This window comes from Malania oleifera, chromosome 2, assembly GCF_029873635.1.
Source record: "Malania oleifera isolate guangnan ecotype guangnan chromosome 2, ASM2987363v1, whole genome shotgun sequence".
In the NCBI taxonomy this organism is placed as follows: domain Eukaryota; kingdom Viridiplantae; phylum Streptophyta; class Magnoliopsida; order Santalales; family Ximeniaceae; genus Malania; species Malania oleifera.
Genome location: NC_080418.1, coordinates 69,431,810 through 69,446,130, shown reverse-complemented (window position 1 = coordinate 69,446,130; position 14,321 = coordinate 69,431,810). Strand labels below are relative to the sequence as shown.

Here is a 14,321-nt window from a genome sequence, read left to right as displayed (position 1 = left end):
GGCCCCCTAGGGTAGTGTTCTTTAAGTTCCTACCATCAGTTATAAAAGTGGCATTGGGTTTCCAAATAGGTGGAAGTCCTCTAAGGATTTTCCTAATCATTTCATAAGTTGAATAGTTCTTCCCAAGTGTGTTTAGGGAGTTTATTATGTGAGTGAACCTAGTATACATACTTGATATAGATTCCTCTGGATTCATTCTAAAGGCCTCATACTCATTGGTGAGCATGTCAATTCTACTATTTCTAACATCTGCTATTCCCTCATAGGTTACTTCTAGTTTGTCCTAAATTTCCTTTGCAGTCCTACATCCCTTTATCCTGCTAAACTCATTTGCGTGCACAGTACAAGACATTCATAGCACTAGAGTTTATTTGCATTTGTTTCATATCAGTCTCACTCATTTCGTTTTCTTCTTTAGGAACTTCTTTGTTTTCTACAATCTTAGAAGGAACGTAGTTCCCTTGGATTATAACTTTCCAGACTTTCCAATCCATGGTTTGTAAAAATTTCCTCATTCTTTGTTTTCAGAAAGTGTAGTTAACACTGCAGAAAATTAGGGGTCTAGTGGAGGACTGTCCTTCACTGAAAGGGGATACACCTACATTTGCCATTATGATCTTTGTGTAACTACCTATTAGGATTTGCGACAACCTATGCTCTGATACTAATTGAAAGCACGGTGTATTTCCAATAGGGGGTGAATTGGGTATTTAAAATTTTATTACATGGAAACTTGATTTATTTTAAACCTTTTTAACAATCTCAATCACCACACAACAACTAATCAGTGATCGGCTATGCGAATAGACAATCCTATGTATATATGTATTTTAAAAACACAATCTGAATTTACCTTCAACAGATTTAAATATCCAATCTGAATTTAGACAATAAACAAGTATTTATTTAAAACAAGATTTAACAATATAACTCAAGCAAGTAGACTTCTTATGCTTGAACAATCAAACCACAAAAATAACTTTACCTCATCCAATCAAACTTAATTCAGAGTTTCAGCAACCTTCTGATTTTCAACCAGAAACTTAAACCATACAAAGCATTAACAAACTGTTTTAATTATTCAAAGTGATCCCAATCAAATCTCAGCATTCAACAGATTTTCCCAATAAATTTAAAACATACACAGCAGTTAATTAATGCAGAAATTAAAGAGAGTTGGGGAAAGAAGATGAACACAGGATTTTTTATAAGGTTCGGCTTCCCACCTACGTCCTTGCCTCAAGCAACTTGCTTTGAGGATTTTCCTTACTCTCTATGTTTAATAGGTGGAGTTCCCTCTCTCCTTTGGAAGGTGGAGACCCTTTTCTAGCAAGAAAACCCTCTGGCTAGGCAACAACTCTATCCCCGAGTCGTCAGTTTGTAAAACAGCAATACAATTTGTGTACAAATAGATAACTCTCACAATAGGACAGATTTTGTACAAAGATAAAAACACTATGTACTCTAAACAACAATTTGCAATGAAGCTCACAAAGAAATTAAGGGTTTTCTGATTTGTGTAATGAGAATTTCAGAAGAAAGAATAAAAAAAACAGATTAGGGCTCAAGGATTTCGCACATCAGCTTTTCAAAAAGAAATCAAAGTATAATCGTGAGTATATTGTGTATATTGGTGCGCTAGTGCGAATATAATAAGCCTTATATAATTTAGGAAGAAATTAGAAATCTGATCGTTTTCCCCAAGTTTGGAAACCATATCTTGTAATTTAGGAAAGAAATCAGCGCAGTTCATAAGTTTAAACCACGAACTTCAGTCGCCTGAACCATATGTTCAGTCGCCTGAACCATTTAAAATATGTGCTCCAAAACTGGCAGTAGCAGTTCAGTCGCCTGACCTTGTTCGGGTAACCTGAATTTCCTTTAGTCGCCTATACCAACACTGTTCTGATTTCTTCACACTGGCAGTAGCAGTTCAGTCGATTGAGCATTTGCCTTAGGCACCTGAACACTCTGTAACTCAGTGTATTTCATGTTTTTTATTCGAGAACTTGTTTATATTACTTTGAAAAGAATTTCAGAGTTTATAAAAATGTTTTCCAAGTTTTTAAATAGGTCTCTAAGTCCAATGTTTATTCCTAAGAGCTTCATAAACAAATTTGAAGTTAAGAGTACTTGCATGAGACTCTAAGAACATTTAGATACATGTAAGTCCTAAGTCTTCATGTAGTATTGCTTAAATGTCATCCAAGCTTGATCAATACTTCAATGAACTTGTTTTCTTCATGACTCGTGAATTTTAGTTGAGCTTTAGTCAAGCTTTACTAGGTCTAACCATTGTGCTTGTGAGAAATATAATACTTGAAATTTAACTTGAAAGCACAATTAGAATACCTTAGTTTATTATCATCAAAACGAGATTAAGCCTTGTTAAGGCCAACACAGGGTTGCTATCATGGGCTGGAATGGGCCAGGAGTAATTCAGATTCTTTGGGATCTCGATGAACTTTTGTGCAAGTTTGGGCCTGGTACGGCCAAACAAGAACTCACTAATTCCATCATTGAGGCCCAGTTAACTGAAAATAGACTCAGGTTTTGCCTGTTTACAAGTGGGGAAGATTCCTAGGCTGTGAGTGGTTACCAAGTGGGTCAAAAGAAGCAGGCTGTTAGGCTTGGTTATCAAAATATCCAACCTGCAACAGATGGCCATCGGAGTCTGAAATCTGTTTGCGGTTGTCATAACTTTGGTGATTTAACTGATCAGCAGTGGATTATTTTGAAGGAACCAGAGGCAGTCAGGTGGGAAGAGGAATGATATTGTTGATGATGTGCAGGAAGGATAAACTCTGGAAGCTATCAGAATTGATAATAAAATGCAGAGCGAGCATCTTGACAAGGAAGCAATGGTGAGTGCTGTGCTGGTGATGCTGGTGATACTCTTTGTAGTGACCAGTTTTAATGTGGAAAGTAATAGGAGGAGAAAATCTGGAAGTGCTTGAAAAAAGTTTCCATGTCTGGGTCTATGACGGTTATGCTGCTATGCAAGTGGGTTTTGGGATGTGTAAACTTTTTGAGGGAAAGTGACTTAATTAGGAGGTGTTACCTACTGAACTTTAAAGAGAAATAATGACAGAAGTTTTACTATTTTGAAGAATCTGGCCAATTCATCCACTAGGGGACATCTCAACAGTTAGAGCGGACTTTTTTATTAGAGGTATCAGATACCAACATTGAGAGGCGTGATGTATGAAGTTTGAAAATGAGAGCAATCATGTATCTCTTGGCCAGTTCAGAATGGCCAGTTTAGAAATTTTAGTATTTTACAAATGGTTATGGGAACAATAGTTTTTTGGATGTTTGAAGCTTAGCAACATGCTTTCCCTCTCTTCCCCCTCCGCCCTCATAGCCTTGGTTTCATCTGATGTGTTTGACCATGGCTCCTGCTTGCCATGACAAAAGATGGCTCTCATCTGACTGTCCAGATCAAGGGGAAATCCTTTGATCTGCGTTTAGAAATAGTAGGGGAGTGTTGTTTTGTTTTGTTGTTCGAAAGGAACCCCCTTCGTAATCATTGGGTTAGGGTTTCTTGAGCGGCTGCGCATCAGTTCAACGATGGATTGTCTTTAGTGTTTGGCTGGGTGGGGAGTTTCTCTTGCAAAACATGGTATGGAAAGGTGGGTAATTGGATGGTAGTTAGATTGACGATGAAGGAAAAAAATTTGGAATTAGGGTTGGGGTCATGGCAAAAACTTGTCTTGCTAGCATCTAGTTATATTTGTTGTCTGTCTTCAAGATTCCGGTGGGGATTGCTAGCAAGCTCAAGAGGATCATGAGAGAGATTTTGTGTCTGGCAGGGGGGAGTCATTGGAACCATTTAGTGAGTTGGAATGAGGTTTGTAGATCTAAAGAGGAGGGGGGGTTTGAGTCTTGGCAGGTTGGTGTCTAAAAACACCTCTCTTCTAGCTAAATAGCCATGGATTTCTTCTAGCAGAATCCTCCCTCTGGCATAAAATAATAAGAAGTAAGTTTGGGTTGGATGAGAACAGGTGGGATACCAATGCTAATTTAAGATGCTCTTTGGGGAGTCCGTGGCGTTCCATTTCTCAGATTTATCCTTCTTTCATACCTCACACTAAACTTGAGGTTGGGAGGGGTTCTCATATTTGTTTTTGGAAAGACCATTGGCTGGGAAATGCACCATTTTCTTCTTCTTTCCCTCGTCTATTTCATCTTAGTCCTGAAAAAAATAAGGCCATTTCTTTCTTTTAGCGAATTGAGTAGTCCTTTGGTGTCTTGGAATCTTCATTTTAGGAGACCTCGATAGGTAGATGGTGGAATTGTCATCTTTGTTATCTTTATTGAGCTGGAGTAATTTGTCTTTGGGGAGGGACGTTCGTTCTTGGTCTTTGGAACAGTTAGGTGTGTTTTCTTGTAAGTTTTTTTTTTTTTGAATTTTTGATTAGTTTCGACTCTTCTTTCTCGCTATACTCTACTATTTGGAAGGCTGTGGTTTCCCCTAAAATAAAGGCATTCTCTTGGTTGGTTGTGCTTAATAAGATAAATTCCAATAACTTGTTGCAAATTAGGAGTCCTATGAAGGCGCTCTCTCCCAATGTATGTGTGCTCTGTTACAAGAACTCTGAGACAACTTCTCACCTTCCTTTGCAATGTGAATTTGCTTGGAGTATTTGGAATATGCATTTTGGAATTTTGGGAGAAATCTGGGTTTGTCCTCCCTCGGTGGAAGACCTTTTAGAAATATCCTTCACAGTTTTTGGCAGAAGAAACGACAGGGCAACTTTATGGAAGTGTGGCTTATTCTCAGTACTATGGGGTTTATGGATAGAATGTAAAACCCGGATATTTTCTGGGAAAAAATTAAATCAGATTAGTTTGGAAATAAATAAAATATTTGGCCTCTTCGTGGTGTGTTAGGTATGGATTTTTTAAAGTGGCAAGCTTTCGGGAGCTGCAAAGAGATTGGAGGAGCAGGTTGACTAGATGATTTTTTCTTTGGCATTTTTAATGTTTAGTCTTGGAGAGTCTCAGTTTTTCTTGGGATATTTCTCATTCTCTCTCTCGTAAATTCTCTTTCTATTAATGATATCTTCTTTTGTTATAAAAAAAAAAAGTTGTTGATCTCATCATCACTGGCAGCGACCAGAACAGGATGGCAGATGCTAAACAGTGGCTTCACACAATTTCAAATAAAGGACTTGGGTATTCTGCATTACTTTCTTGGTTTTGAGATTGTACGGTGTAGGAAAAGGTTGAATCTATCTTAGTGAAAATATGCGTTGGACTTGGTAAGTAAGACTGGTTTTTTGGGAGCTAAGCTAGTTGATACTCCTATGCATCCCAATGTGAAGTTGTCTTGGGATGTTGGACTAGACTTTGAAGGCAAACATCGATATAGGCAGTTGGTTGACAAGTTCATCTACTTGACTGTCACTACACGTGACATATCTTTTGCAGTGGGGGTGGTGAGTCAGTTTGTGGAAAATCCTAAACAACAACATTGACATGCTGTCTTTAGGATTTTGTAGCATCTCTGAGGCTCTTTTGGCAAAGCTTTGATATATAAATGTAATAGAAATTATTAGATTGTGGGATGCTGTGTTGTAGATTGGGCTGGATTTGTTGATAATCAAAGGTCTACTACTGGATATTGTATATTTGTGGGAGGTAATCTTGTTACCTGGTGTAGCAAGAAAAAACCTACTGTAGCAAGATCTAGTGCCGAGGCAGAATATCGAGCTGTGGCTCATACTGTGAGTGAGCTTATGTGGTTGAAGTCTCTTATGTTGGAGGTGGGTTACTTGTATTGAAGTCAATATATACGTTTTGTGACAATCAAGCTGCCATTTATATTGCTAGCAATCCAGTGTTTCATGAAAAGAAAAAGCACATAGAAGTTGACTTTCGTTTTGTGAGGGATGCTGTGTTGAAGAAGGCCATGAGGACACCTTTTTGTGAGATCAGTGGATCAGTTAGGTGATGTTTTTACAACGCCTTCATTTAAGCCCATCTTGTGTAATGGTTGTTGCAAGTTGGGATTAGGTGATATTTATGCACCTCCAACTTGAGAGGGAGACTGGAGTATTAGAGGAAAATGTGTTATTTTAGTAACTAGGTTGTGTTAATGGGGGTATTTTTGTCCTTAAGACTTTATTTATATTAATAATATGTAAGAGGGCAGACTTGGAGCCGTACGCAGACTCCATGAAACTGCCACTCAAATTTTATTTTCTTTTTCTCCTCTTCTTTCCTTCTCTTCTTCTCTCCATCCCTAACTTTACAACATAATTCAATCACTTTTAGAAAGATTTCTTGATTACCATCTTACTTGGATAGTTATTAGAAAATTTATTTAATTATCATCCTACTTGGAATATTTTTTTGTCATTGAGGAATTTATGTTTGAGAAAAAAAGGCTGATTGTTTGGGGGCGTGAAGAGGCTCCAATCCTGTTGATTCTCTTTTCTAGGTGGCATTCTTAATCTTTGAGTATTAATTGATCATAGTTCTAGCAAATTACTTCACAAAACTAGCGTCGACAATATAGGATTTATATGATAAACGTGTGATCAAATGTCATAGTAAAACATGACTGGCTATTTTGAAATCATGTTGTGGGAATGACTTTAGATGATAAAAATTCTTCATGAGAGCTTCTTCAGAGTTGTGTCTTGTTTGTCCTTTCCATGGTATGGTTTATTTAAGATATAATTTTCAAGTTATTTAAGTTTCTCTTTCTTATGCAGGGAATTACTCTTGCAATACTGATGATGCATACCGTCTTTCCAATTTCGTATGAAGGTTTCCATATCTATTGGAAAAACCGTCTAAATAGATTAAAGGTAATTTAATCAAGTTACTTTCTTGCAAAAATGTTTTCTAATTTGTTCTCATGAAGCTATACTTTTTCTTAGCCTATTTAGAGAAGTAAACAAATTAGCACAAGTGCAGCATAATGGTTAAAAGAAAAAATTAAAAACAATGCTCCACTATTATCATGTCCCTGTTCTTGGACTAAATACATATTTGCCAATAGAGCACATGCTTTGTATCTTCTTGTCAAATTATAGTACATGTCAAAAGTGAGAGTCTCTTGTAAAATTTGACAAGTGGGGCTTTCCTCTAGTCCAATTGAATTTGAAATTGTTATGTAAGTAGGGTGAGCAACCACGAGCTCAGTTGACATTCTTAATCCCCTTTACTCATATAAGGATTTCACCATTTTTAGATGTGATTTCTTTACAAGCTCAGTGGACATTCTTAAATGCCCCCTTACACTAGAATTTCACTAATTTAAGATGTGATTTCTTTATATCCATACATAATCATAATGTCCTGAACACATTCCTCATTCTAAGCAGTCCCCTTATCTAGAGTTACTATCACAAGACATTCAAATAGCTCATATTCCAACATCATTTCAACATTATACTGCTACCTCAAAGAAGTACGAATTTTCATCTCAAGAAAGTGGTACGAATTTTCATCTCAAGAAAGTGCCAACTTCCAGCTTGGCCAACCGCTGCTTGACGCATAAATACCCTTTAGAGGTTTATCACCCAAGGGAGACACAACCCCTACTTGCTCAAATTTCACAGCCTCACAGCCACCGACAACACACATAGTGCTGACTATTTCATGTAATAGCAATTCAATAAATGCACACACAAACTATGCTGTAGCAAACAAACTATCTTCCTTACAAAATCAATATCCCACATGTAATTTTCCCAACTACAACAAAAATATGCACCTAAGAAAAGCCAACATATGTGCTGCCATATATAGTAATTAGAAAATAACAATCTTAAAATCCTTCCTTATTAGTATTTGTTAAAGCTCGATATACATCATTAGCATACAACCTAACAGCTTAAGATTTTAGGTAAAGTGGTAGTCTAACATGGTATCATAGCTGGTTCCTAGGTGTTGCAGCCATTGTTATGGCACCACCGGAATTGTTCTGTTTATTTAAAAAATTCTGGAAAACAGTCAAAATATCTAGAAATACATTTATCTGTTGTATATTTAATTGTCATCTTATATAATTGTTTACATTCCATACCTTGAACATTTGTATGTCTGATAAAATCACTTGATACGCAAAGATAAAAGTTGGGTGAGTTTGGCCCCCGTGTCTGGATGCACTTCTCACTTTAAAAATTAAAAGTTGGGTGAAAACACATCTAGTAAACACCTTTTTTAGATTTTTTTTTTACCTACTTTGAGGAACTTTTAAAAGTAATGAAATTTGCAGCTTTTAGAAGATAAAAAGTTATCCTTTCCTTAACAAATAATTCTATTCCACTGGTTTCCCTATTTTTTTTTCTTTTCAAATATTATGAAATTATGCAGAAATTAATTATATATTTTAAAATGATATACCCATGTTTGTCATTTAAAACATTTTTTCAGGTACCTTACAACTTTTTTACTAAACAGTTGGGATTAGCTTTTTCTTTGTTTCTTTTTCACAGGGAGGCTAAACAATTTTTACAACAATTGTGTGTGTGTGTGTGTGTCTTTTTTTTTTTTTTAAGGTTAAAATGCAATTTAATATGTATGTTCAAATTCTTGTTGTTCTGAGTCTCAGCTCCTTTTCATCGATTTCCTTTTCGTCAGCCATAGTCCCACCGCCCCCCGCCCGGGGGGGGGGGTGGTTAAGCTTACTTGTAAACTTAAATCTGCTACTCATTTGTATAATACAAGTTTTGTAATGCGTATGCGTTCCCTTTCCTGGTGTTCCCTGCCCAGGGCTCTGTAGGGATGTCACATAATTACAGTACTATTTTCTAACTTATATATGTATAATTTTTTCCACAGCTTCACTTTCTGGTTAATTGTTTGAATGCAAATTGTTTTTAATATGTATCTTTTCCGTTTTTCATGTTTTTTAATAATCTAACTATATTCTTTATGCTATTTTTCAGGTTGTTTTCCTATTAATCATGGTCGCTGATTTATTAGTTTATGCCATCCATTTGTCTCCAATGGCCTTCTTTTATGTTCCTTTGAGGATTGCACCGTATATCCGAGTTGCCTTTTTCATTTTGAACATTAGGTATGGAGTGTAAAATACTTCAATTTTTTATTTTGGTGTTACCATTGATGTAATATTTGTCATAGCTTGAATACAAGAAAATTTCTCTCTTTCACTTTCATAATCATATTATTCTTATATTATAAGTAATTGGATGGCCACAGTTGCTTTTGATGTTAGAAGCATGAAATTGGTGTTTTGGGATTGGTATTGAGGGGTTTAATTTAGGGGAGATTTAGTGGATTTTCATTTGGCTGATTTTGTAAGGAGAGGTCCAGGACTGTGCTTTTCATTTTGAGAGCCAACATGAGTTTGAGGAACTGTGTGAAGAAGAGTATAATATTTACTGGATGCGTGATGTCAATCCTGGCAAAGACATTTTACCATTCGTGATGGGCTGGTATTGAACTAGATTAGCTACAGTTCCAAAGATATTTAAACCACTCTTGCGGAAGTGCTTTTCAGAAAATTGCTAAATTTAATAAGTGTTGATTTAGAAAAGTGTTGAAAGTTATAACTGGTGTTTGGTTGTGTTTAATATAAGTTGTATTTGGATACTTAGTTTTTTTATAGGGTGCTACATGATCATTTTTAAATATATTTTAAATTAAAAATATTGAGTCTCTGCACCTATTCTTTAGTTTATATGTATTTATATATATTTATTAAAATTATATTTAAATTATATATTTTTATTTATTTTTAATTAAAAATTTCATTAGTAATTATTTTAATTAAAATTTAAATATTTTCTATTAAATAAAATAATATAAGATTATTATTTTTAAATTAACAATAATTAAAAATAAAAAATAAAAAAATATAATTTATTTAATGTTAATTTAAATTAATTGATAGTTTGTGTTCATTCTATAATTGAATTATATTTCATTTAATTATTTTTTTATTTAATGTTAATTTAAATTAATAGATAGTTCTTGTTCATTCTAGGATTGAATTGTATTTCATTTAATAACTGATATGTCAATAGTAAAATAATATAAAGTAAAATAATATATAATTATTTTTAACATATTTTAAATAAAAATATTAATATTTTATAAATTAATAATTATATTTACTTTTCTAATTTAAATTAAAATAATTTTTATTCACTAAAACAATATAAATATTATTACATTTAATTAACAGTAATATTGTCATTAGTTAATATTTATAGCATATGATTATCACATTAATTTATGTTAAAAATAGTACTAATAACTGATTTAAAAAATTTAATTTATTTAATGTTAATTTAAAGTTATAGATGGTTCTTTTTATTCATTCCAAAATTTAATTATTTCTTATTAATAATTAATATGTTATAATACTTAATAAAACTATATATGATTATTTTTTATATATTTTAAATAAAAAATATAATATTTTTAATTAAAAATTTAATTAATAACTATGTTAATTGTTATTTCTATTTAGCATTTAAATACTTTTATTAAGTAAAAATAATAAATATTATTTTTTGATTGGTAATGATCTTGTTCTTCATGTATATTTATGGCATATGATTATCATATTAATTTATGTTAAAATAATATTTTATTTAAATTACTATTTTTTATTTTTAATATTAATTAAATTAATAGATGATTTTGTTCATTCTAGAATTGACTTATGTTTCACCAATAAAATATGGTATAATACATATTAAAATAATATATGATTATCTTCTAATATATTTTTTGAAATTACAAAATAGCCACTAAATTTTCTTATATTTACAAAACTTACCCCACATACTAATAGTGCCCTTTATAGGTGACAAAAAAACTATCTTAAAGCGCTTCTCAAAATTCACTTAAATAGTTCTAAAAAATGTTGGTATGGAAAAGCACTTTTTGCAATAATTGCTTGTTGCAGTACCAGTTAAACACCACTTTTATCTTAAAGTGCTTATTTTTAGTGATAAGTGCTATAAGAACTTTTTTTAAAGTGCTTCCATATGGAGGTTAAGGAGTCATTTGTTTGCACTTAAATGCCTCTAAATAGCGTGGATTCTTAATGGTCCAAAATTCAGAAAAATGGTGTTGTTTGATTAGCCTCTAAAGAATATATTATAGATTGCCTTTAGGAGAACCAACGATCTCCCTACTGCTGATTCGGCAAGAGTACAAATTAGAAGGTTTTTTTTTTTGACTTTTTTGCCCCTAAAATATAACAAAAATTACACATCTTTGTCTTCCTTCCACGATTACCCAAATGACCCGTGACCTATCTCTCCAAGCTCTCACCTAGAAAAAAAGGGCAGCCTAGTGCACAAAGCTCCTGCATATGTGGGGTTTGGAGAAGGGGCGGACCATGATGAGTCTATAGTATGCGCCTTACCTTGCATTTTTGCAAGAGGCTGTTTCCACGCCTTAACCTGTAACCTCCAGGTCACACAACGACAACTTTACCATTGCACCTAGGCTCCCCTTCTTATTATGTTTCACAATAAATATTTTTTTTTAAAGATTTACATTAGAAAATGTTTACAATTAATATTTTTATGTTTTATATTGGAAACACATTATTTTTGATATATAGAACAAATTTGATCTCATAAAATGCTCATTAATTTTAACAAACATGTTATTTCTTGATAGTTTAAAGGGTTAAGATTGGAAAAATACATATATTCCGAGGTTAATTACCAAACGACTAAAATAATTCAGCATTCATATTTAGGAACTAGTTCCAATTATATTCAAAACCTAGTTCACAGATTCATAATTGCATTCAACATTCAGTGCTAATTACTAAATTTTTTTCAAATGCTCCCTAAGTCCTAGTGTGGAGGAGTCATGATTATTGAACAATCAGGTGATGAGACAAATAATTGAGACCCCAGGAGTTTGCTGGATAGGTTGAGGTTTAGGTTAGTGAGTTTTTGAGGGTTGTGAAGACCCCTAGGGCCTATTAACAAAGAATAGGAGGATGGATAAATTTACAAAATTTGTGTCCTTTAATTGTTGTGAGGGTGAAGGGCCAGACGGGAAAGGTGGAATTTTGGTGGGTTGAGAGGAGTTGAAAAACATCATAAAGTCGAAGTTATTTGCAAGGCCTCTCTTATAGGCATCCAAGTTTGAAGAGGTTGATGGGTTGATGGTTAGAAGTATTTGGGATTCTAGTTTCAAGGACGGGGTTGGGCTAGCTTCGAGTGAATCCTTTGGGGTTGGTGGGGGTGGGGGTGGGCGTGTGTTTATTCTTGTTATTTGGGAAACTAGGTTTACTAGTAAGGTACTGGATATGTTAGGGTCATATTCTATGCAATTCTTCTTAGACATTAAAGGGAGACGTGAGCAATGTTCTTTTTCTGTTTATAGGCTTAACTGTCTAATGCTTGTTGGGGGGGGGGGGGGGGGGTTGTGGGAAGAACTATTGTAGAGCTAACCAATCTCGCTGTATATCAGAAAATTTGATACTCCCAAAGCACCTAGACAAAAAAGACCTACAACAGTGCCTAGACGAAACCTAATGTTGAAGGATATGAGCATTTCTCTCCAGTTAATCACTCGGGATACAGGAAAAATGGCACATCACCAAAGCTACCTCATATCCTTATGCCTTCTACTTCTTAAGTCCTTTGAAATCAATCAATCGAAAATCTTCTGAAGAACTAGGGCATGCCAGCTCTCTCCAAACATACCAAAGAACTTGTTCCAAAAAGACCAAGCCATCAAAGAATGAAGAAAAACATGAGCATGTGTCTCACTGCTATCATGACACATCACACAAACATTAGGACTCGGAGCTTTTTAAGGCATTCTAATCTGTGACTGATTGTGAGCGACTTGGTGTTTTTACTCTATTAAGAATGACGATCCACAAAAAATCCTTAGCAACTTGCTCTGTACAAACCACTAGAGAGAGGCCAAAAATGCATGGAACAAGTTTGATGAGAATAAAAATAACTACAAGAAAAACAACAAAAGCATCCAAACTTCAAACCCTAGTATCCCCACGATAGGAGCAATGAAAGAATCCAACAAAGAGAGAAGTTCAGAAAGCTCCTTTGCTTCCCTATGAGTAAGATATCTACAAAATGATACTCCTAAGAAACAAGGTTGCTGTCAGCAATAATAAAAGAAGAGTGCATCATGACATACAAAAACAGAGGAAGAGCAAAAGAAAAACTTTGACCCCAAACCAAAGATTATCCTAAAAAAGATACAGACATTTGTGTTACTATTGCTATGGCAAAAGAATGCATGCATCTATGTATAAAACCTTTAGTTGGCCTTTTTAAAACAAATCTTTAAAATCATTTCTATTGAGAGATGTAAACTAACTAAAAGCTTTCATTTTAGAGAAGATTGAAGCAAATTTGGGACATATAAGGTTTGCCCTTTTTTTTTTGTTAGAATCAATATTAGCTCTTCATGCCCCATAGTTATTCTTCTCTATGTAAATTATGCATTCCTTGGTGAAAGTTGTTTTTGATCAATGAAGGCTATGCTTTTGAGCTACATTAGTTGTTAATTTATTTTCTAAAATATTATGATCTCTCATACTTGAACTACGAAGTCTTCCTTTTTTTGCTATTTAAGTTACTTCACACAAGTTATAATTGTTGTGTTGAAAACATCATCCCTTTCATCCTTTTTTTTGCCCAATATAAAAGGTGGGATCTGAGAAAATAATTGTGGGCCATTAATTATGATCTATTGTCCAAATATGAATGAATGATTAATACTTATTTATGAAGGTAGGCGGTAGGGTCTTAAATTCCGATTTTGACTAGAATTTGAGGCTTCAAAAGTACAGAAATTCAATGTAGATGTCAATTTCGATTTTGGAGTTAAAAGAGGATGGAAACTAGAGGTAAAAGATGGAATTTTTTTATGGAATTTTAGAAACTATTAACTTGATAATAATGCAAGATTAGAACTAAAATATTACAAATAAGAGACATCAAGGAAAGGTATGCAGAGTAAAAGGTGTTATAACTAAAATATAATAATCATACTAAACATATTCAATTAATATATATGCAACAACAACAATAACAAGAAGCCTTTAGTCCTACTAGGTCAGGTTGGCTACATGGATCCTTTTCCGCCAATTCACTCGATCAAGGGCTTTTTTCTCCAATAGCCCTTCTTCACTACCTCATTCCAAGTTACTTTAGGCCTACCCTTACCCATTTTCATGCCAGAAACAATAACTAACTCACTCCTCCTCACAGACGCTTTACCAGGCCTGCATTTCAAATGCTCAAACCATCTAAGCCGTCCCTCCCTTATCTTGTATTTGGTCAGTGTTATGCCTAAATTATTGCATATATACTCATTTTTTACTTTAT

General features: G+C 34.0%; 1 protein-coding gene across 5 annotated transcripts in view; it reads left to right on the top strand.

Annotated features, from left to right (window-relative positions):
- The window catches only part of LOC131148635 (two pore calcium channel protein 1A), a 134,602-nt gene that overhangs the window by 16,371 nt on the left and 103,910 nt on the right, over positions 1-14,321 (top strand). For all 5 annotated transcript variants that reach the window (XR_009135022.1, XR_009135023.1, XM_058098478.1 and 2 more), the window contains exons 4-5: positions 6,723-6,818; positions 8,907-9,037. Coding sequence is in view for 3 of the 5 variants with exons in the window: in XM_058098478.1 (XP_057954461.1) it covers positions 6,723-6,818; positions 8,907-9,037 (227 nt within the window). In the remaining 2 variants the exon portion in view is untranslated. The remainder of the gene's footprint in view (positions 1-6,722; positions 6,819-8,906; positions 9,038-14,321) is intronic.